The sequence below is a fragment of the Entelurus aequoreus genome, linkage group LG04 (genome assembly GCF_033978785.1).
Source record: "Entelurus aequoreus isolate RoL-2023_Sb linkage group LG04, RoL_Eaeq_v1.1, whole genome shotgun sequence".
NCBI classification, from domain to species: domain Eukaryota; kingdom Metazoa; phylum Chordata; class Actinopteri; order Syngnathiformes; family Syngnathidae; genus Entelurus; species Entelurus aequoreus.
Window position 1 is genome coordinate 66386315 of NC_084734.1, and position 21845 is coordinate 66408159.

Below are 21845 nucleotides of genomic sequence, written 5' to 3' on the forward strand. Positions count from 1 at the left end.
ATGAGTCCTGCTTGACTGATTGTTTCCTAGCCAAATGTTTGAGAGTCTGCAACCGGACGTGACGTCACATGCAACAAAGGTATCGAAATATGGCATTTTTTTTATATTACGTGAATATTGCCTATAAAAGTACAAACTTTGGTACCCACTCCTAGCAGAAAGCCGAACCCTCTGAAAAGTGGGTCATACAAAAACCGTGGTACCAATGGACTATATTTACGTCTACATGTTTTTATGTAATGTAGACATGTAATATGTCGCTGAAAGAGGGGACTGTAACATTTCACCACCTTGGTCGTAATGTAACTCCATTGTATGACTCGGGTTTCGTGTTTTGGTTTGTGTTCATAGCTGTCAATCACAGGCAGCTCGGTTTCGTGTAGAAAATGTGTACTCTGCTGCATTGTCTTTCCCTACTGCTCCGAGCGGGTTGCAGATGTGAGAGGCGAGATGCTGACTACTGAGCTAAAAGCACAGATCAGTGTTTTTCAACCTTTTTTGAGCCAAAGCACATGTTTTGCGTTGAAAAAATCTGGAGGCACACCACCAGCAGAATTTATTAAAAAACAAAACTCAGTTGACAGTAAAAAGTCATTGTCGCAATTGTTGGATATGACTTTAAACCATAACCAAGCATGCATCACTCTAGCTCTTGTCCCAAAGTAGGTGTACTGTCACCACCTGTCACATAACACAGTGACTTATTTGGAGTTTTTTGCTGTTTTCCTGTGGGTAGTGTTTTAGTTCTTGTCTTGCACTCCTTTTTTGGTGGCTTTTTTGGGGGGGTATTTTCCTGAAGCAGTTTCGTGTCTTCCTTTTTTTTAGCAATCAGTAATATTTCAGTTGTTTTTATCCTTCTTTGGGTGGACTTGTTGATTGTAATGTCGTGTTCGGATGTACATTGTGGACGCCGTCTTTGCTCCACAGTAAGTTTTTGCTGTCGTCCAGCATTCTGTTTTTGTTTACTTTGTAGCCAGTTCAGTTTTAGTTTTGTTCTGCATAGCCATCCCTAAGCTTCAATGCCTTTTCTTAGGGGCACTCACCTTTTCTTTATGTTTGGTTTAAGCATCAGATACCTTTTTACCTGCACGCTGCCTCCCGCTGTTTCCGACATCTACAAAGCAATTAGCTACCTTCTGCCACCTACTGATATGGAAAAGTCTTACACGGTTACTCTGCCTAGCTCTAGACAGCACAGACACTCAACAACAACACATCATTTGCAGACTATAATTACTGGTTTGCAAAAAATATTTTAAACCCAAATAGGTGAAATTAGATCATCTTCCACGGCACACCAGACTGTATCTCACGGCATGTTGCCACGGTACAGTGGTTGAAAAACGGTGGCCTAGATCGACAGCACTTTTCTTGAAGTTGACTGGCCTCTGGTGCACGTCGCGAAGGAGATGCATTCATGAACAAAGTTATTTTTAAAATGAAATATATTTTTGCAATGTTGCTGTTCTTTTGAGTGACACCATGACTTTTTTTTTCAGACTGTGTTTTCATGGCGAGGGGTAGGGGTTGAGGTTTGGGGCTCAGGTCCCCCCTCCCATGACAGTTGTATTATTAGCTTTCAAGTTGGCGATAGTGGGAGTAAGAAAACATTTTAGCATTTCATGTCTGTCAGAGGGAATCGACCCCCAACAAAAAACCCACACGGACACGCACATACACCACAGGCTCTTTGTCAGTCTCAGACAGAAATGTGTTTTATTGGCTCAGGAGTTGCCATCCCTCACTCCCCTTCACTCTCCTTCACACTTGTTTTCCCTATTTGTCTCTCTCCTTCTTCGTCACTTCGCTCTCCCTCGTGTGTGACTTATCTGCGCTTGCACCCCAAGCCCCTCATCTCCCTCCTCCACCCACCACCACCGCCGCCATCCCTCTGAAGTTGTGGCTTTGCTGGAGGCTGACACAACCATGCACACGCACTTAGATGAGGAATTGCTTTTACTGTACATGCTAAACCACGCACCAAATAGAATGACGGATGCTTGTTGGAATATCTGCTGCCGGGCAAAGTCTGCTGTAGGCTTTGCATGTCAGGCAGAATATTGTTTGCGCGTCACAGCTGTACGAGGCAAACTTTTGTTTTTTCTTTGTTTCTTTTCACCTGCTCCCTGCATGACTGCAATTTATATTTTATACGACAGTATATCCACAAAAAAATCCTACACATTGTTAAATTTTTTTCCCCTATTTTCTATTCTTTCTATCACTACAAGTGTGAAATGTAATCATCGCTATGAAACTCAAAATCATTCCTGTCTAATCCGGTGAGGAGCACATATCTGGCAGTAATATCAGCAGCAACTACTCGCACTGAGAGAGATTGAGTGAGTTTTTACAAATATCTGGTACAGAATCAGCCGTTCACTTTCTACTCAAGCCGGTCAAATTTTGATTTATTGGTCAGAGAACCATATTTGGCAACTAAACTGGATGTTTTAACAATTATTTCTTCATGCACATTTTCACTAAATTACAATTAAATGCAAAGGTTAGCCAAAAGGGGTGATGTTTTTTCACCTTTCACCAAGTGTTTAAACACACTAAACGGTAACACTTTAGTATCGGGAACATATTCTAAGTAACAAAGACTTAATTTAGAGTTGTTTGGTTTTGGTTAGGGTTAGGGTTAGGGTTAGGGTTAGGGTTAGGGTTAGAGGGTTAGGGTTAGGGTTAGGGTTCAGAACTAGCTATTTATTGATTAGCAATTGCCGAATCATGTAACATTAGCTTAATGCTGAAAAGCCAGGTTACTATCACATTCTGTAACAGACAAATAATTTCATGTAGGCTAACGTTACCTCCCTGCTACCTCTGTCTTTTTCTTGTTTCTCCTCCTCTTCTTTTCTCTTTTTTCTTCCCTGGGCACCTGACAGTTTTGGCCGTTTTGACATCTTGTGTTGATTTTTTGATGCAGTGACGTCCATAAAGAGTCATGATACGGGAAGGGATAGGGCGCACCGTGCGGGGGGAGGGGGGGGGGGGGGCGTAATATTGTAACAAATAATATTTCTATTAAATAGGCTTTACTTTGCATTTTAATTAACATGGGATTATTTTTTGTATTTAGAAATAACAGTACCAACTTTTTTTTTTTTTTTTTTCTCCAACATTTGTGGCAGTGGCGTGGCGCCCCCTGATGGACGGCGCCCTTAGCATTTGCCTATACGGCCTATGCCACGGGCCGGCCCTGGTACTACATACCATAAATAGTTTCTAGATTAAATTGTGAGCTTTTAGCTTTAGTTGCAATTAAAGGCGATGTTTGGTTTGATAACTTAGAACACTTTTCACATTCTTAAATGAGTCCAGTGGGGTCCATTACAATTTGCATTTGAAAACAAAGCCAAATAAGTTTGTGTCAAAGTGTACTTAGCCTATTTCCGTTTATTATTTACATCATTACAATAAAAAGTTGGTGAGTTTTTTCTGTTAAAGCTGGATTTTATAACTGTAAAGCTAATATTTCATTTTTCTTTTAGTTTTGTGTCCAGTAAGATTTGAAAAAGCATTTATTTTTCTTTTAGTCTGATTTTTCTAATAAAAAAGATATGTTAGTTATTTTGGCAGTATTGACATTTATCAAAAATATATTATTATTGGCATAATAACACATGTTGGTTAAGCCTATTTAAATTTGTCTTAGGTAATAGCCTATGTATGTAGTATTTTGCAATATAACTTTTCTCCCCATTTGTCCACTTTTGAACCCACTGAAATTAAACTAGATCTATAATTACCATCTAAAGATTGACCCTTCCTGTCCTTTCTTGATGCAAAGTCATCAATTATGTTATCAAATGAAATCTGTTCAGCAATGACATGGTTGATGCGGATGAAAACAAGGCAGTAAGGCGTTTCTGAGAGACATAGTGAACCTTTTTGTTTTCATAAAGTTTCAGCTTTGAAAAGCTCCTGCTCCAGAAATTACAGATATGTGTTTCCAGACCAGTCCAGGAATTTGGGTATTGTATATTTTCGTAATATATTTTAATTTGCCAGAGCCAATGCCGCTCCCCAGACGATGGCGCCCTACATACTACAGGAACACCCCAGCATCCTTCTGTAAGAAGCAGTTCATCCTCTGTATATTCAGCTTAAAAAAATATAAGGTTGTGAATTGTCATTTGTCCAGAAATAGTCGTCTTTGTTGTCTGTTACCAAGTCTACCATGATTAGAACACACGCACGCGTTTTTTTTCATAATTAGGAACACACAAATAGTACCGGAAGTGCGCTTCTATGGAAATAAATGAGCTGAGGAAAGAAGTTCCGGCAATGCATACAATTACCAAAATACGGTAAATATAATATAAAAACACATTACAAATTGTTATGATCCTGTCTGTATATATATATATATATATATATATATATATATATATATATATATATATATATATATATATATATATATATATATATATATATATATATATATATGTTCAGTGTGTTTATAAAACATTGATGAAGGGTTAAAAGTTGTTTTAGAGGGCTTTGAAGACTACAACGGTGACTCTCATCAGCCGCATTTTGGAAACGTTTTTTTATCATCTTTAGGTTCCTAAAAAAAAGACGTGTGTTCTTGTCTCTCATAATGATTGTGAACGACAGGCAAAATTCCCAAAAAGTGCAGTTACCCTTTAACTCTTTTAAGTATTGCTCACATTTACTTTATTTTATTTAGACTCGCCGAGTTGGTGCTTTACGAAACACTCGTAGCAAAAATGTCCATTAGGAAATACAAATAATATCAAGATAATACATAAATGGCAAATACTAAATGTTAAAAGTATATCAAAAAAAGCTTTAACAACGTGATCACTGCAAACTCAAGCATTATTTGGCTCCGCTCCCTTAGACTGGAGTGTGTGTTACTTGTATCGTTGTCTTACTTAAAAAGGCCTACTGAAATGAGATTTTCTTATTTAAACGGGGATAGCAGATCCATTCTATGCGTCATACTTGATCATTTTGCGATATTGCCATATTTTTGCTGAAAGGATTTAGTAGAGAACATCGACGATAAAGTTTGCAACTTTTGGTCTCTGATAAAAAAAGCCTTGCCTGTACCGGAAGTAGCGTGACGTCACAGGTTGTGGAGCTCCTCACATCTGCACATTGTTTTCAATCATGGACGCCAGCAGCGTGAGCGATTCGGACCGAGAAAGCGACAATTACCCCATTAATTTGAGCGAGGATGAAGGATTTGTGGATGAGGAAAGTGAAAGTGAAGGATTAGAGGGCAGTGGAAGCGATTCAAATAGGGAAGATGCTGTGCGAGGCGGGTGGGACCTGATATTCAGCTGGGAATGACTAAAACAGTAAATAAACACAAGACATATATATACTCTATTAGCCACAACACAACCAGGCTTATATTTAATATGCCACAAATTAATCGCGCATAACAAACACCTCCCCCATCCCGTCCATATAACCCGCCAATACAACTCAAACACCTGCACAACACACTCAATCCCACAGCCCAAAGTACCGTTTACCTCCGTAAAGTTCATACAGCACATATATTTCCCCAAAGTTACGTACGTGACATGCACATAGCGGCACGCACGTACGGGCAAGCGATCAAATGTTTGGAAGCCAAAGCTGCGTACTCACGGTAGCGCGTCTGCTATCCAAATCAAAGTCCTCTTGGTTGTGTTGCTGTAGCCAGCCGCTAACACACCGATCCCACCTACAGCTTTCTTCTTTGCTGTCTTCATTGTCCATTAAACAAATTGCAAAAGATTCACCAACACAGATGTCCAGAATACTGTGGAATTTTGCGATGAAAACAGAGCTGTTTGTATTGGGACACACCATTGTGTCCCAATACTTCCGCAAACTCCGTGACGTCACGCACAAACATCATCATACAGAGACGTTTTCAGCCAGATATTTCCCGGGAAATTTAAAATTGCACTTTATAAGTTAACCCGGCCGTATTGGCATGTGTTGCAATGTTAAGATTTCATCATTGATGTATAAACTATCAGACTGCGTGGTCGGTAGTAGTGGGTTTCAGTAGGCCTTTAAAAGCTTGCACTCTTTTGCCCTTTTTGATTACCTCTTGAGGAACTTTGAAGAACCTTTTATAATTTTCGCGATTTGAACACTTCGTACAGCCGAAAACAATGCAGGCATAAGGTATTTTTTCCAGAAAGGATAAATGGCACCCAGTACCCATTGAGAACAGACACTGACTTGACCACCACGCATATGTAATGAGCCGGCCGTGAGTCATTTAAATCCAAGAAATAGTTTCACAAAATTTAGCATTCAGGTTATAAAGTTTGTTGTATCCGATTAATTGAACAAAGTAATCAATCTGTGTGGCAGCTAAAAGCTGGGATTTTTAGTTATTTATTTTTCAATTAATGCGTACATGTTAAAACTGCAATTTCAATGTTGATGATAGTTCAGGTAAGACATACTGTATTAGTAGTACCTTTCTTATAGGTAAGTCTTTGTCTCTTCTCCAACCACATCCTTCAAGGCAATCTCAGGGGGTAAAGGACAGCGCAAGTAGAGTCCAGAACCCCTTCAGTGCACTGCCGTGCTATTACCTCCGGCAGTCATCTCACTGTCATGCTGATCAATTATTCAAGAGCGCAAAGACCTCGGCCTGTTAGCTTACTGCGCGGCAGCTCTCGACACCCCATTTCTACTGCGCTGCTGCCTCTTCACAAAATAATGACTGGACTGAGTCAGACAGTCTTTCTCCAACCGTCAGGCACCTTTTTGTGAAGCACGCTGAGAAGAAGGACATTGAAAGAAAGACGGATAGACAGCCAAGGAGAAGGAGTACGAACAAAGATTCATGCTGTGCTCATTCTGCTTATGTAACTTACAGGAGTGTGGGGCTTTTAGTGTGGGTACTTTTTCTTAAGTATAACAAAAAGTATTTTTACAAGTTTTATAAAGGGCCAGACTTTTGTACATGTCTTATTGAGTTACCGAATAACATCAACATATAACACATGAACACAACATTTTCTTGCCCTCAGGTGGTAAACACTTTGGGCTTGATCTACTTAACATTTGCGTGTATCAAAACACATGCAAACTGAATTGCACACTCAGAGCTGATCTACTAAGCTTATGTGCAGAGGATTGCATCTCTTAACCATGTCGACACTAAGTGGTTTAACCCCTTAAACGAATAATTATTTAGCCTAAGCCCCATTTCAGCCACACTAAACCATCGTTTAAGGCAGGGGTGTCCAAACTTTTTCCACTGAGGGCCGCACACGGAAAAACTAAAGTATGTGGGGGCTATTTTGATATTTTTCATTTTCAAACCATAACAAAATATATGGATTTTTTATTTATTTTACCTTTAGGGGTCCCCGGGACCATAAAGGGTCTCAGTCATTAAAATGTTAAAAATAAGTCAGATTATTATTATTTTTTAATTATTTAACGCTTACAGTAAATCTTTATATCAACTTCAAGTTGATATAAAGTAATACAAATTAAAACAAGTCTGGTAGGGTCTCCCAAGACAAATTGGTCCTAGGTGAGGAATCAGACAAAGAGCAGGTGAGGGATCAGACAAAGAGCAGCTCGAAGACCTCAATGAAAAATAAAACCTATGGACCCAGATTTCCCTCGCCCGGATGCGGGTCACCGGGGCCCCCCTCTGGAGCCAGGCCCGGAGGTGGGGCACGATGGCGAGCGCCTGGTGGCCGGGCCTGTCCCCATGGGGCCCGGCCGGGCACAGCCCGAAGAGGCAACGTGGGTTCCCCCTCCAATGGGCTCACCACCCATAGCAGGGGCCATAGAGGTCGGGTGCGATGTGAGCTGGGCGGAAGCCGAAGGCAGGGCACTTGGCGGTCCGATCCTCGGCTACAGAAGCTAGCTCTTGGGACGTGGAACGTCACCTCGCTGGGGGGGAAGGAGCCTGAGCTAGTGCGCGAGGTGGAGAAGTTCCGACTAGACATAGTCGGACTCACTTCGACGCACAGCAAGGGCTCTGGAACCAGTTCTCTCAAGAGGGGCTGGACTCTCTTCTACTCTGGCGTTGCCGGCAGTGAGAGGCGACGGGCTGGGGTGGCAATTCTTGTTGCCCCCCGGCTCAGAGCCTGCATGTTGGAGTTCAACCCGGTGGACGAGAGGGTAGCTTCCTTCCGCCTTCGGGTGGGGGAAAGGGTCCTGACTGTGGTTTGCGCTTACACGCCAAACCGCAGCTCAGAGTACCCACTCTTTTTGGATTCACTCGAGGGAGTACTTGAGAGTGCTCCCCCGGGTGATTCCCTCGTTCTACTGGGGGACTTCAATGCTCATGTTGGCAGCGACAGTGAAACCTGGAGAGGCGTGATTGGGAAGAACGGCTGCCCGGATCTGAACCCGAGCGGTGTTTTGTTATTGGACTTTTGTGCCCGTCACAGATTGTCCATAACGAACACCATGTTCAAACATAAGGGTGTCCATATGTGCACTTGGCACCAGGACACCCTAGGCCGCAGTTCCATGATCGACTTTGTAGTTTTGTCGTCGGATTTGCGGCCTCATGTTTTGGACACTCGGGTGAAGAGAGGGGCGGAGCTTTCTACCGATCACCACCTGGTGGTGAGTTGGCTGCGATGGTGGGGCAGGATGCCGGACAGACCTGGCAGGCCCAAACGCATTGTGAGGGTTTGCTGGGAACATCTGGCAGAGTCTCCTGTCAGAGAGAGTTTCAATTCCCACCTCCGGAAGAACTTTGAACATGTCACAAGGGAGGTGCTGGACATTGAGTCCGAATGGACCATGTTCCGCACCTCTATTGTCGAGGCGGCTGATTGGAGCTGTGGCCGCAAGGTAGTTGGTGCATGTCGTGGCGGTAATCCTAGAACCCGTTGGTGGACAGCGGCGGTGAGAGATGCCGTCAAGCTGAAGAAGGAGTCCTATCGGGTTCTTTTGGCTCATAGGACTCCTGAGGCAGCGGACAGGTACCGACAGGCCAAGCGGTGTGCGGCTTCGGCGGTCGCGGAGGCAAAAACTCGGACATGGGAGGAGTTCGGGGAAGCCATGGAAAACGACTTCCGGACGGCTTCGAAGCGATTCTGGACCACCATCCGCCGCCTCAGGAAGGGGAAGCAGTGCACTATCAACACCGTGTATGGTGAGGATGGTGTTCTGCTGACCTCGACTGCGGATGTTGTGGATCGGTGGAGGGAATACTTCGAAGACCTCCTCAATCCCACCAACACGTCTTCCTATGAGGAAGTAGTGCCTGGGGAATCCGTGGTGGGCTCTCCTATTTCTGGGGCTGAGGTTGCTGAGGTAGTTAAAAAGCTCCTCGGTGGCAAGGCCCCGGGGGTGGATGAGATCCGCCCAGAGTTCCTTAAGGCTCTGGATGCTGTGGGGCTGTCTTGGTTGACAAGACTCTGCAGCATCGCGTGGACATCGGGGGCGGTACCTCTGGATTGGCAGACCGGGGTGGTGGTTCCTCTCTTTAAGAAGGGGAACCGGAGGGTGTGTTCTAACTATCGTGGGATCACACTCCTCAGCCTTCCCGGTAAGGTCTATTCAGGTGTGCTGGAGAGGAGGCTACGCCGGATAGTCGAACCTCGGATTCAGGAGGAACAGTGTGGTTTTCGTCCTGGTCGTGGAACTGTGGACCAGCTCTATACTCTCGGCAGGGTCCTTGAGGGTGCATGGGAGTTTGCCCAACCAGTCTACATGTGCTTTGTGGACTTGGAGAAGGCATTCGACCCTGTCCCTCGGGAAGTCCTGTGGGGAGTGCTCAGAGAGTATGGGGTATCGGACTGTCTGATTGTGGCGGTCCGCTCCCTGTATGATCAGTGCCAGAGTTTGGTCCGCATTGCCGGCAGTAAGTCGGGCACGTTTCCAGTGAGGGTTGGACTCCGCCAAGGCTGCCCTTTGTCACCGATTCTGTTCATAACTTTTAGGGACAGAATTTCTAGGCGCAGTCAAGGCGTTGAGGGGATCTGGTTTGGTGGCTGCAGGATTAGGTCTCTGCTTTTTGCAGATGATGTGGTCCTGATGGCTTCATCTGGCCAGGATCTTCAGCTCTCGCTGGATCGGTTCGCAGCTGAGTGTGAAGCGACTGGGATGAGAATCAGCACCTCCAAGTCCGAATCCATGGTTCTCGCCCAGAAAAGGGTGGAGTGCCATCTCCGGGTTGCGGAGGAGACCCTGCCCCACGTGGAGGAGTTCAAGTACCTCGGAGTCTTGTTCACGAGTGAGGGAAGAGTGGATCGTGAGATCGACAGGCGGATCGGTGCGGCGTCTTCAGTAATGCGGACGCTGTATCGATCCGTTGTGGTGAAGAAGGAGCTGAGCCGGAAGGCAAAGCTCTCAATTTACCGGTCAATCTACGTTCCCATCCTCACCTATGGTCATGAGCTTTGGGTTATGACAAGATCACGGGTACAAGCGGCCGAAATGAGTTTCCTCCGCCGGGGGGCGGGGCTCTCCCTTAGAGATAGGGTGAGAAGCTTTGCCATCCGGGGGGAGCTCAAAGTAAAGCCGCTGCTCCTCCACATCGAGAGGAGCCAGATGAGGTGGTTCGGGCATCTGGTCAGGATGCCACCCGAACGCCTCCCTAGGGAGGTGTTTAGGGCACGTCCGACCGGTAGGAGGCCACGGGGAAGACCCAGGACACGTTGGGAAGACTATGTCTCCCGGCTGGCCTGGGAACGCTTCGGGATCCCCCGGGAGGAGCTGGACGAAGTGGCTGGGGAGAGGGAAGTCTGGGCTTCCCTGCTTAAGCTGCTGCCCCCGCGACCCGACCTCGGATAAGCGGAAGAAGATGGATGGATGGATGGATGGATGGAATTAAAACAAATGTTTTATGGCTTTTCTGTCAAAAACAACTTAGTTTTTTTTATAGTAAAACTGAAATATGCAGTATTTAGTAATTAGAGCCCTAAAAGATCAATAATGCAGGACACCATTGATTTTAATTATTTCATAGTTTTGAGTAATCACAGTGAAAAGATAAATAAAAAATCACTAAATATATCTGGGATCCAAAAGGTGCCCCACTCATAAAGTGATACATTTGTATTAGGTTTTTCTTTTACTTTTAACACTTAAGTTACGAGATCAACTTCAGATATATCTGTCGATTTTATGCTGGAACAATTATTTTGTTTGTTTTATGCGCTTTTTTCAAAGAAAACTTTGATGTTTTTATATGGCTACTACACAATATATGCAATATTTACCACATAAAACATTTTAAAGTGAAATATTTGAAGTAATTGGAGCCCTGAAAATAACTCATTATAACATGGATTTTTTGTCTTTTTTTTTTTTTTTGAGCAATGGCAAAAAAAGAAAAAGAAATAAAGTCAAAATAAAAAAAACAGCCTGCATTGCAGATTTTGTGTCAACATTGCAACTTTTTCTCGTTAGATTTCACCTCATTCCACTTTTTTAAATGTTCTTTTTTATTTTTACAATAGTATTTCCAGAATGTGTGGCGGGCCGGCAAACAATTAGCTGCGGGCCGCAAATGGCCCCCGGGCCGCACTTTGGACACCCCTGGTTTAAGGTCTCCCTCCTCGGACAAATTTTTACACAGCTAAGTGCGCCGTGTATTTCTTGAATCTACGGCACTTAGCTTTGTATGGACTCATTGATCGTTTACAAACTGAGTTCGGAGAGTAAGTAACGCCAGAAAGACCGCGCCCACACAGGAAGTGACGTCAAAAAGAACGCGCTTCAGCCAGCTTCAGAATAATGCGGTTTCATAACTCGAAGGTAAACACTGAAAATCCGACATGCCCATGTTTCTCTTTCTGTCCGTACAGACGCTTGTGGAAATCACACATGAATACCTTAAAAGAAAGCGATTGCAGCTATTTCGGATACAACACTTCTCAGACAGCAAGATAACTTTCCAATGTTCAGGTCAGCTGTGATTCTACTTACCAAAAAACTTTGTCATTTGGTCGAAGGAGAGACGAGAATGTGAGCTCCCGTGGATGTGATAAAAAAGGTAGCGTATGCTTTGTATTACCTGGCCGTCGAGGGAAAACGATGGAAAACGGCGAATGCTTTTGGACTGGCAAAGCAGACTGTATCAGTTATTGTCCGCCATGTATGTTGCGGACTCAACGTCTAGGTCCAGAGTATATGAAGTCACCAAAAATGAATGGACAATGAAGTTGAAGACAAAAGAGTGAGGAGTGTCCCTAGATCTAGATCTCTAGTTTGATTGATGTGAAATGTTCTTTATCACATTGTCAATGTATCTAATAAAGATTTGATTAATTTATGATGGCTCAGGTGTGATTCACTACAATAGGGCCCCACAGCACACTGGATTCCAGTTAATTGAAATACCACAACACTGGATATTGTTCAGATGTGAAAACGGGACCTTAAATGAGCAAAATAAAAAGCACAATCCATTTAGCGTGTCTGTCTTCATGAATATGCAGAATACATGCTGATCATCAGAACACCCACTCTGCTGGAGGAGAAAATGTAAATATAACTATTTAGCACACGCAGTGAGATTTATCAAGATTTAAATTGTACTCAGGAGTTGTTTTGCGTCCTTATCTAGTACGCCTAGAAAGGACACACAAACTGGCAGTTAAGCAGAAATGGTTGTGAGAAAGGAGGTGGTCGCGCTGCAGCTCAGCTTGTCAACATATATGGACCGTCAAAAATAAAAAATAATTGACATATTTTCAATTCAGCTATATTACTCTATAATTTTATATCTGCTCAGTGATTTAAAGGGCAAGTGCAAAACCAACTTTCATTACTTAATGGTACTTGAATTTGTGTATTTGGGGTCTGCATAAGTACCAAAAATTTGAAAATTAAACCATGGAGTCATTAGGCAGGAACTTTTGGTTCGTATATCTGTCAGTAGACGTCATAAAAACTACAACATGGCTGACGAGGAGAAGATGCAGTCAAAGTGGAGGCATGTAAATAAAACCGCCCACAAATTGGCGCATCCTGAAGAGACAGTGAGGAAGCGGCTTGAAGATGGTCTGTAAAACATAACCTATGCATAATTTCGACCAAAGAACCAACGTTAAATGTTTTGTAGACCACAGGGAAGTGTTTTATATGTAGATTAAAAAAACTAATCATATTGACCCCGTTAAGGAACTTATTAAAACTCATTAAAACTCATTAAATTATGAAAACGGTCAAGCTAGCATTTCCCAGGCCGCACCTGCAGCACGCTAATAAAGTGGGTTCTTATGTAGATGCCCCAAAAAATTGGTACATAATGATAAGCTGCATGTTTCAAAACATAGCAATGCGCCACAGAATGAACATGAATGTGCAGTAATTGAATATATCCATGGTGAAAGCCACCTAATACACGCAAAGGGACAAGCGGTAGAAAATGGATGGTTGGATGGATTTTCACCAGTTATCAATTGTCCACGCTGTTTTAGTAGAGCACACGCAACACGCCCTTGTATAGTGCACACAATTTTGTTGTATTTAATAGTCTTGGTTTAGTTTAGTTTATTATTTCTTCGGTCAGTGGTCAACAAAATAAACAAACCGTTTTACATTCATGAATTGACAATTTTACAGACCGAAAGGGTTTAGACTGTAGTTGAGCACTTACCCTAACCCTATAAACAATCTCAAATACAAGATGAGCTTCATAGAAATATGACATTTCCTTTACACAACACATTATGAATACAGCTTGTACACAACATAAACACTGTTCAAATATATACACAGTAAAGACGTAGACAAACTGTTGTGAAATATCCCTGTACACGTGTTGGTTAAACATTTGTACCAATAATATACTATATACAAACACTTATACTTCCATTATTATTTATATCCCACATTTAGTTTTGTAATTAACATTGATCATAGTATTAACTACTGGTGTTTATTCAAGAGTGATATATTTTTCTAAGACATTGGTTTTAAAGTTTTTTTTAAATGTGTGAATGGAACTGGAACATTTTAAGGAATCATCCAAGCAGTTCCACAGATGAACCCCCCTGACAGAGACACATCTACTTTTTAAGCTAGTTCTTATGTTTGCTTTCTGAAAGACAGCTGAAACTCTGAGGTCATAAGGACTCTCCCTGGGTTTGAACCTCTCCTGTCGACACCCAGGCAGCATGCGGTTATGAGCGTTGTATGTCACAATAGCAGTGTTGAGGTCAACAAGATTGTGCAGTTTTAATGTTTTTAATTGAATAAACAGAGCATCGGTATGGTCATAATAATGTTAAGAGCCTTTTGATTTACAGAGTTTTTAATTTTATGTAACATAGCAATAATTTTTGCCATCTTTGTCTTGAGTATATTTATGTGCAGTTTCCAATTTAATTTGCCATCTATATAGATTCCCAAAAATGTTGATGAATACACCGTTTCTATCTCCATATTATCAATTCTTATGTGACACTGTATGTTATTATTCCTATTTCCCAAAATTATATATTTTGTTTTATTTAGGTTGATTGATGGTTTATTGGCATCAAGCCATTGCTTTGGTATGTGGAGTTCACTTTCTACGGTCTCTAGGAGCTTGCCAATCTTCGTCGATCAGGCCCAAAGTGTAATAGTTTCACTTCAGCCAACTGCTCTCCCTAAGACATTCCCTATTCTGTCTAAACAATTTATATCATCTTTGCCTTTACCAGTTTTTGTATGTAGTTAATTCTGTTGTTGAGAATGGTAGCAAAAATGCTGTTAATATTACAACTCCAACTGGACTCAGTGACTATTTCTTTGGGGAACGAGGATAATCAAGGGTGAGATTTAGATTTGTAGCCAATCCAGGATATCGTGTACGTTACAGAACACCACAACATACTTTCATGTATTATTAATACAGAGCTTAGAAAAGACCACCAAGCTTTAACTTTCCTTTAATGGTAATAATACAATTTCATTTTAATCTTGACAATCATGTTTCGAATTTGGATTACCAAATAGTCAAAGGCGGAATTTTAGAGGGGTTAGTCTGACATCTGCTTTGCGATTAGTTTTTGTTAAAATGTGTTTCACTTTACAATTGTCTGTCTATAATGTATCGTTATAGAACATGGGTGAAGAAGCTGTATGGCTCAGTTGGGGTCTACAACTGATTTAGCAAGTTAATCTGCCCCTGTGTAGAATTTGCAGTCGACTTATGTCATATGTATGTAAGGGTCAAGCACATATTGTGTAAAGCTCTTGAGCTTGCTTAAAGCTTTGAGTTTGCTCTTGTTTTTTGGGACACTAAAGCCCGTAATACATCTCACACGAGCCACAGCAAATGTGCAGCATATTTTTGTTGAATGGTCAGAAATAACACAGTATTTGAGGTGAGTTGGGTTTTTAAAATCAGTGTTTTAAGCTTTAAAACAAACTACAATATTCTTAAAAAGGGTTCTTACTTCAGCTTTACTAAAATTATTTCCTTGGTAAAAATCAGTCAGTACATGATCAGAATTAATGATTAAATTATTTTACCTTAACCCTAAATTGAAATCTATATTTTCAATTTCCATCCATCCATTTTATACCGCTTGTCCCTCTTGGGGTCGCAGGGTTGCTGGAACCTATACCAGCTGCATTTGGGTGGAAGACAGGGTACACCCTGAACAAGTCTCCACCTCATCGCAGGGCCAACACAGATAGACAGACAACATTCACACTCACATTCACACACTAGGGCCAATTTTTGTGTTGCCAATCAACCTACCCCAGGTGCATGTCTTTGGAGGTGGTAAGAAGCCAGAGTGCCAGGAAGGAACCCACACAGTCACGGGGAGAACATGCAAACTCCACACAGAAAGACTCCGAGCGCGGGGATGGAACCCAGGACCTTCTTATTGTTATTTGCTATTTTTCATGGGTTATTTATTAATGTGCAAAATCATCCTTTATTAAATATATTGATTATTTACAGAACACAGAGTTTTTATGCAACGGGAAACCTTAAGGAATTTAGGCAATAGGTATTGTAGATATATCGCGGTATTGCAGTTTAAAAGTCTTCACGATAATGCCGTGACTTGTCACAGTATCAAAGGAACACTTGGTGAGTGTAGGTTTTTTTCTGGCGCTTTAGCGTTGGCCAGAATCTCCCAGAATTCTCTGCACAGTGTGGGACTGGCAAGGTGGGGGCGAGGACCGTCGTAAGCAGTAAGTGAATGTTTGTAGTAGATAAGAGGAATGTTTTGGAGACATTTACTGAAAATGTCATCAAAATCTGTCCATAAATGTTTGATTTATGTTGCTAACAAACAGATGAACAAACCCTGGTGAAAAAAGTAACCTCTTTGGCAGAGGTAAGAAAGATTGCATTCTGGAAATCAGAGCACGCCACTTTTGTCTCGAGTGTTTCCAAGGCGATACAAAGCCACCAGGTAACGGCACACTGCACGGAGGGAAACACCCCAAAAAAATTATGCGCAGGAAATACGAGTAAACTGAAAAGTTACTTCCATTTTCTACTGCAGATCTCTTTTGATGTCGCGGGGGGGCTAGAGCCTATCCAGCTGCACTCGGGCAGAAGGCATTAGAGTATAATGTTTTTCAATTACAGTAAGTGTGTTTATTCTAAACATTCCTGCCTCTTCATTCTGCATATGTTGGAATTTTTAGGTCTTTTTTTTGTGGGTTGGGGTGCCACAATAATAATGTACTATGAAACGTTGATACCATTACATCCCTAGTAGGCAACATATTGGTGCAGGTGTCTTCAAATTTTAAAGTGCTTTCAAGTACAAAAGGCACCCTATCTTGATATACCGCATGGTATAGGGCGGTATAGCTCGGTTGGTATAGCGGCCATGCCAGCAACTTGAGGGTTCCAAGTTCAATCCCCGCTTCCACCATCCTAGTCACTGCCGTTGTCTCCTTGGGCAATACACTTTACCCACCTGCTCCCAGTGCCACCCACACTGGTTTAAATGTAACTTAGATATTGGGTTTCACTATGTAAAAGTGCTTTCAGTCACTAGATAAAAGCGCTATATAATTTACACTTCACTTCACTTTTTGCAACTTTACAGAATAACATTGTGAATATCATCAGTAATCATTCATATTGCTGTGAGGTCTATAAAGGTAACCTCATTTTGGCCTGTTGAATTATAAGAGTGTGCACACTCCACATAACCATCCTTTCCTCATCATGCCTCCTCATCACGGCTCATGGACTCTAGATTATAAGTGTCGAGGCTAAAGATCAACAGCCATAAAACAAAGAGTGAGCAAGACAAAGAAAGAGAGGCTGATTAGCAGGAAGGGTGAGGATTTTGTAAAGGGTTTGTGAGGTGGGATATTGTGGTGAAGAAGAGAGTACAGGAGAGTAGGTAAGGACTGTTGTCACAAAGTCATCACTGGAGTGGCATTAGAGTTAGCTGACAAAGATGTGGGCTAACAGGAACGAGAAAGGCAATTTACATGAGAGGACGTAGAGAGAAAATGAAGTATGGGAGCTTAATGGTGGAAATGCTAACTACGAAAGGATCTGCCAACCCTTTCAGAACACGCGATAGAAAATAGTTTGTGTTGCAACACTACATATTTTATGTAGTCTCAAGTGTGGTATATTATTCTGAAACACATTCTTCATTACATTTAGTAAATATCACAAATGTTTTACAACGTTTCAACTTTATATTTTTTCAGTTCAGACCAAATGTGGTACTTTCATAGATACCGGCTGATTTCCATTGGTACTATTGAGTGACGATTCGCGTAAAATCAAATCGTATTTATTTTCTATAGTTAACTCGCACGTGACGTCACTTCCTGGAGCAAACTGGGTATTGACTAAAGTACTTGGTGGGCAAACATGCATATTCGTAGCAGACCGTGTCTTGGTAATGTCGTCTAATCAAAAATAGCATGCCACAATACACTCTCCCTAACGGGATTGTAACATACTGTACATAAAAGTAATTAATTAGATTACTCGTTACTACTAAAAGTAACAGTGTTAGTAACACCGTTATCGTATAACGTTGTTATTCAGAAAATTGGTGATAAGTAATAAGTACAATAATTACAGGAAAAAACTTTTTAGGACTTAACAAAAGACAAGACTGACACATTTAAATTACATTTGAAAGGTACATATTCCTAGTGAATGCTATAGCCATATGTTGCGTTACCTTCATAGAGAGTATTCAATTTTAACTAGACTATTTACCATCAACACAAGCAACATTGAGTCTGAAAGTTTAAAGCGTTGCTAAATTTTGTCATGGAAATTGCACATTTTGCTATCATCACAGCAGTTAAGAGCACTATTTGGTATTATTTATTATTTATGTCCGTACAGCACTTTGGCCAACTGGGGTTGTTTTAAAATGTGCTATTGAAATGAATAAACTAAACTGAACTGTTAAGGACTTGTGTACTTTTGTAACTGCAAATGACTTGCGGTCAATGCAGGGTGTACTGAGCCTCCGGCCAAAATACAAGCTTGAAAGGATTATGTTCACTTATGAACTTTAACAAGAAAACAATAGGGAATTGATATACAAATATGATTCAAATATGTATTTCTAATTCTAACCCCACAGCATATCCATGGACAGTGTCTAACACTGCTCTTAAAAACAGACTATTTCATAACAAATACATGCATAGGGTTAGAAATGCCATCCTTTACAGAGTAAACAACAGATATAACGGATGGATATATCTGTATCTACTATATATATTTTTGGGAATGCCTCATATGGCTTACACTGGCAGAAGCAGACAATTAATGGGGTTTGTGGATGAACTCAAACCATGAAATTAAATATACAATCCGGTTTTTGTGAGCTACTTTTCCTTCAGTGTCAGAATGAGTCCTCACAACTTAGTTCACACCCGTTTGTTAATGAGATAATCCCCCAACACTGAATTCTTTAAACATATGAAAACTAGAGTTGGGGCAAAAAAGAAAGCATATTTTAAGATGAATGGCTCATAGCCAAATTGATGTGAGGAATCTGTGTATGTCCATGTCTGGTCTCGTCACAGGCTGACAGTTCAATTAGTTTGAACTAAATGCAGCATGACGTCTCTCTCATGGCCTCAGTGATCGTCAGTGTGCTGCTTTGAAGAACTCGTATTGTGCATGAGTCGAGAGTGAAACCAAAATCGGCTTGAGTTGGATGTTGAAATGTATCTATGAGTTGATTGACTACAGCTTTGCAGCAAAAAATAAATCAGCCTATTTTATATTTCCAATTTATTCTCTTGCTTTTGCATCAGAGAGATTGTGCAATTTAATTAGGTATTCCTCGTCAGTCTGTTATTAGTTTGCATGTTCATCCATCCATGCATGCCTTCATGGAACAGCAGGCTCATTTCTCGATCAAAAGTTTACATACACTTGTAAAGATAAAAAAAAAATGGAGCTGTTTGGCCACAATACCCAGCAATATGTTTGGAGGAGAAATGGTGAGGCTTTTCATCCCAGGAACACCAATTCCTACCGTCAAGCATGGTGGTGGTAGTATTATGCTCTGGGCCTGTTTTGCTGCCAATGGAACTGGTGCTTTACAGAGAGTAAATGGGACAATGAAAAAGGAGGATTACCTCCAAATTCTTCAGGACAACCTAAAATCATCAGCTCGGAGGTTGGGTCTTGGGCGCAGTTGGGTGTACCAACAGGACAATGAGCCCAAACACGCGTCAAAAGTGGTAAAGAAATGGCTAAATCAGGCTAGAATTATGGTTTTAAAATGGCCTTCCCAAAGTTCTGACTTAAACGTGTGGGCAATGCTAAAGAAACAAGTATGTGTCAGAAAACCAACACATTTAGCTGAACTGCACCAATTTTGTCAAGAGGAGTGGTCAAAACTTCAACCAGAAGCTTGTGGATGGATACCAAAAGTGCCTTATTGCAGTGAAACTTGCCAAAGAACATGTAACCAAATATTAACATTGCTGTATGTATACTTTTGACCCAGCAGATTTGGTCACATTTTCAGTAGACCCATAATACATTCATAAAAGAACCAAACTTCATGAATGTTTTTTGTGACAAACAAGTATGTGCTCCAATCACTCTATCACAAAAAATAAGAGCTGTAGAAATTATTGGAAACTCAAGACAGCCATGACATTATGTTCTTTACAAGTGTATGTAAACTTTTGATCGCGACTATATGTAGGTGGTAGCAAATGTTATTTTGTAGCTTTGGATTTTTTTAAGGGGTTAGCAAGCTTGTGTCAAGTACATTGTCTGGGTGTTGCCAATCAACAGAAGCTAGATGGAAATTGAAGATGTTTGAAGTCTTCAGAAGTTCTTTACCTTGATCTGCAATGCTGGCAGACAGCCTCTGACTGCCACCGTTGCATAGTTACTTTGTGGTTCAACGCTTTTGCTTTTGTTTGATGTTCCTAAGGTGTCACATAAGAAAACTCGGCGGTGAATTATTTCATTTGCTTTGTTCTTTGCTTCGCTGAAGCGACGCTATCTTCACAGATATGTTTAAAGCAAAAATGCAAGCCACATCCAGCATGAATGGCACATTATGAATAGTCCGAGTTAGGTGAATATTTTATGAAACATTTTATTGACAGTCTTGCAAGACAATTAATTTCCTTAATGGGCAGATGTTGGTTGCTTCTATTTAACGGCACGTTGGATTGTTTTCCCAGTAAACAGTTTTACGAGTAGGAGGGGGAAATCCAGTACCCTCCCATACCCTTTGTTGTTTAAAAGGCCCATATGGATTGTGAATCGGCAGCGGCTTTCAAAGCATCATTAGTCATGCATAAAAGACTGTGTTAGCACTTTAATATCAGCCTTGGGCTCAAGTTCTGAAGATCTCCCGTAATTGCCCACCACTGCCACAATGCATGCGAGTGTGTGCGTATACATTTTCTCTCTGTTCTTTGTGCAACTACTAATTGTCTGCTGCCTTGATGGACACTAATAAGCACATACAATAAATGATAACTATGATATGAGCATTAAAGACAAGTATGTGTGTGTGTGTGTGTGTGTGTGTGTGTGTGTGTGTGTGTGTGTGTGTGTGTGTGTGTGTGTGTGTGTGTGTGTGTGTGTGTGTGTGTGTGTGTGTGTGTGTGTGTAGCGGTCCACCTGTTCGGTCTGACCTGGCATCTGCAGCACGGCGAGAGCCAGCTGTACGAGAATGGTGTGAACTCGGCAGACCATCAGCAGGAGGATCGCAAACCCAGACCGACCAGCTCCATCCACCTGCTGGACACAATCAACCCTGAGAATACACACACTGGTGACAGAGGTGAGCAAAAACAGCCACAATGAAATATGGGATGTTCCAGGCTGTCAACAGTTGACAAGTCTTACCTAGTCAAAGACTTGAAGAAAATGTGTACCGTATTTTTCGAACCATAGAGTGCATCAGATTATAAGGCACACTGCCACTGCATGTCTATTCAGGTCTATTTTCATACAAAAGGCGCACCGGGTCATAAGAAGCCTTTAAGGGGTGATATTATGATTTTCTTTCTACAATTAAAACACTTCCATCACCATTACATCACATGTAATGGGGGTTATTTAGTCAAAATGTTGTGTAGATTATGTTTTACAGACCATCTTCAAGTCGTTTTTTTTTGTTGTTGTTGTTATTAATCAATCCAACAAAATAATACACAATAATACCATAATAATACAATTCCAATTCCAAAACCAAACCCGACCCTGCAACATTCAGAATAGCAATCAACAGAGCAATTGAGAGGACATACAAACATGACACAAAACAATCCAAAAGTAGTCAAGCAAAAATTAATAATATCAACAACAGTATCAATATTGATAAGAATTCAAACATAGCAGTGATTAGAAATCCCTCATTAACATTTTCATCACAGCCATTTATAAAAAAAATTAAAACATTAAAAAAATGAACAGTAGTGTCACAGTGGCT

General features: G+C 41.4%; 1 protein-coding gene across 2 annotated transcripts in view; it reads left to right on the forward strand.

The window, feature by feature from the left end:
- The window catches only part of tenm1 (teneurin transmembrane protein 1), a 480926-nt gene that overhangs the window by 213162 nt on the left and 245919 nt on the right, over positions 1-21845 (forward strand). For both annotated transcript variants that reach the window (XM_062045519.1, XM_062045520.1), the window contains exon 6: positions 21024-21194. In XM_062045519.1, the coding sequence (XP_061901503.1) occupies positions 21024-21194 (171 nt within the window). The remainder of the gene's footprint in view (positions 1-21023; positions 21195-21845) is intronic.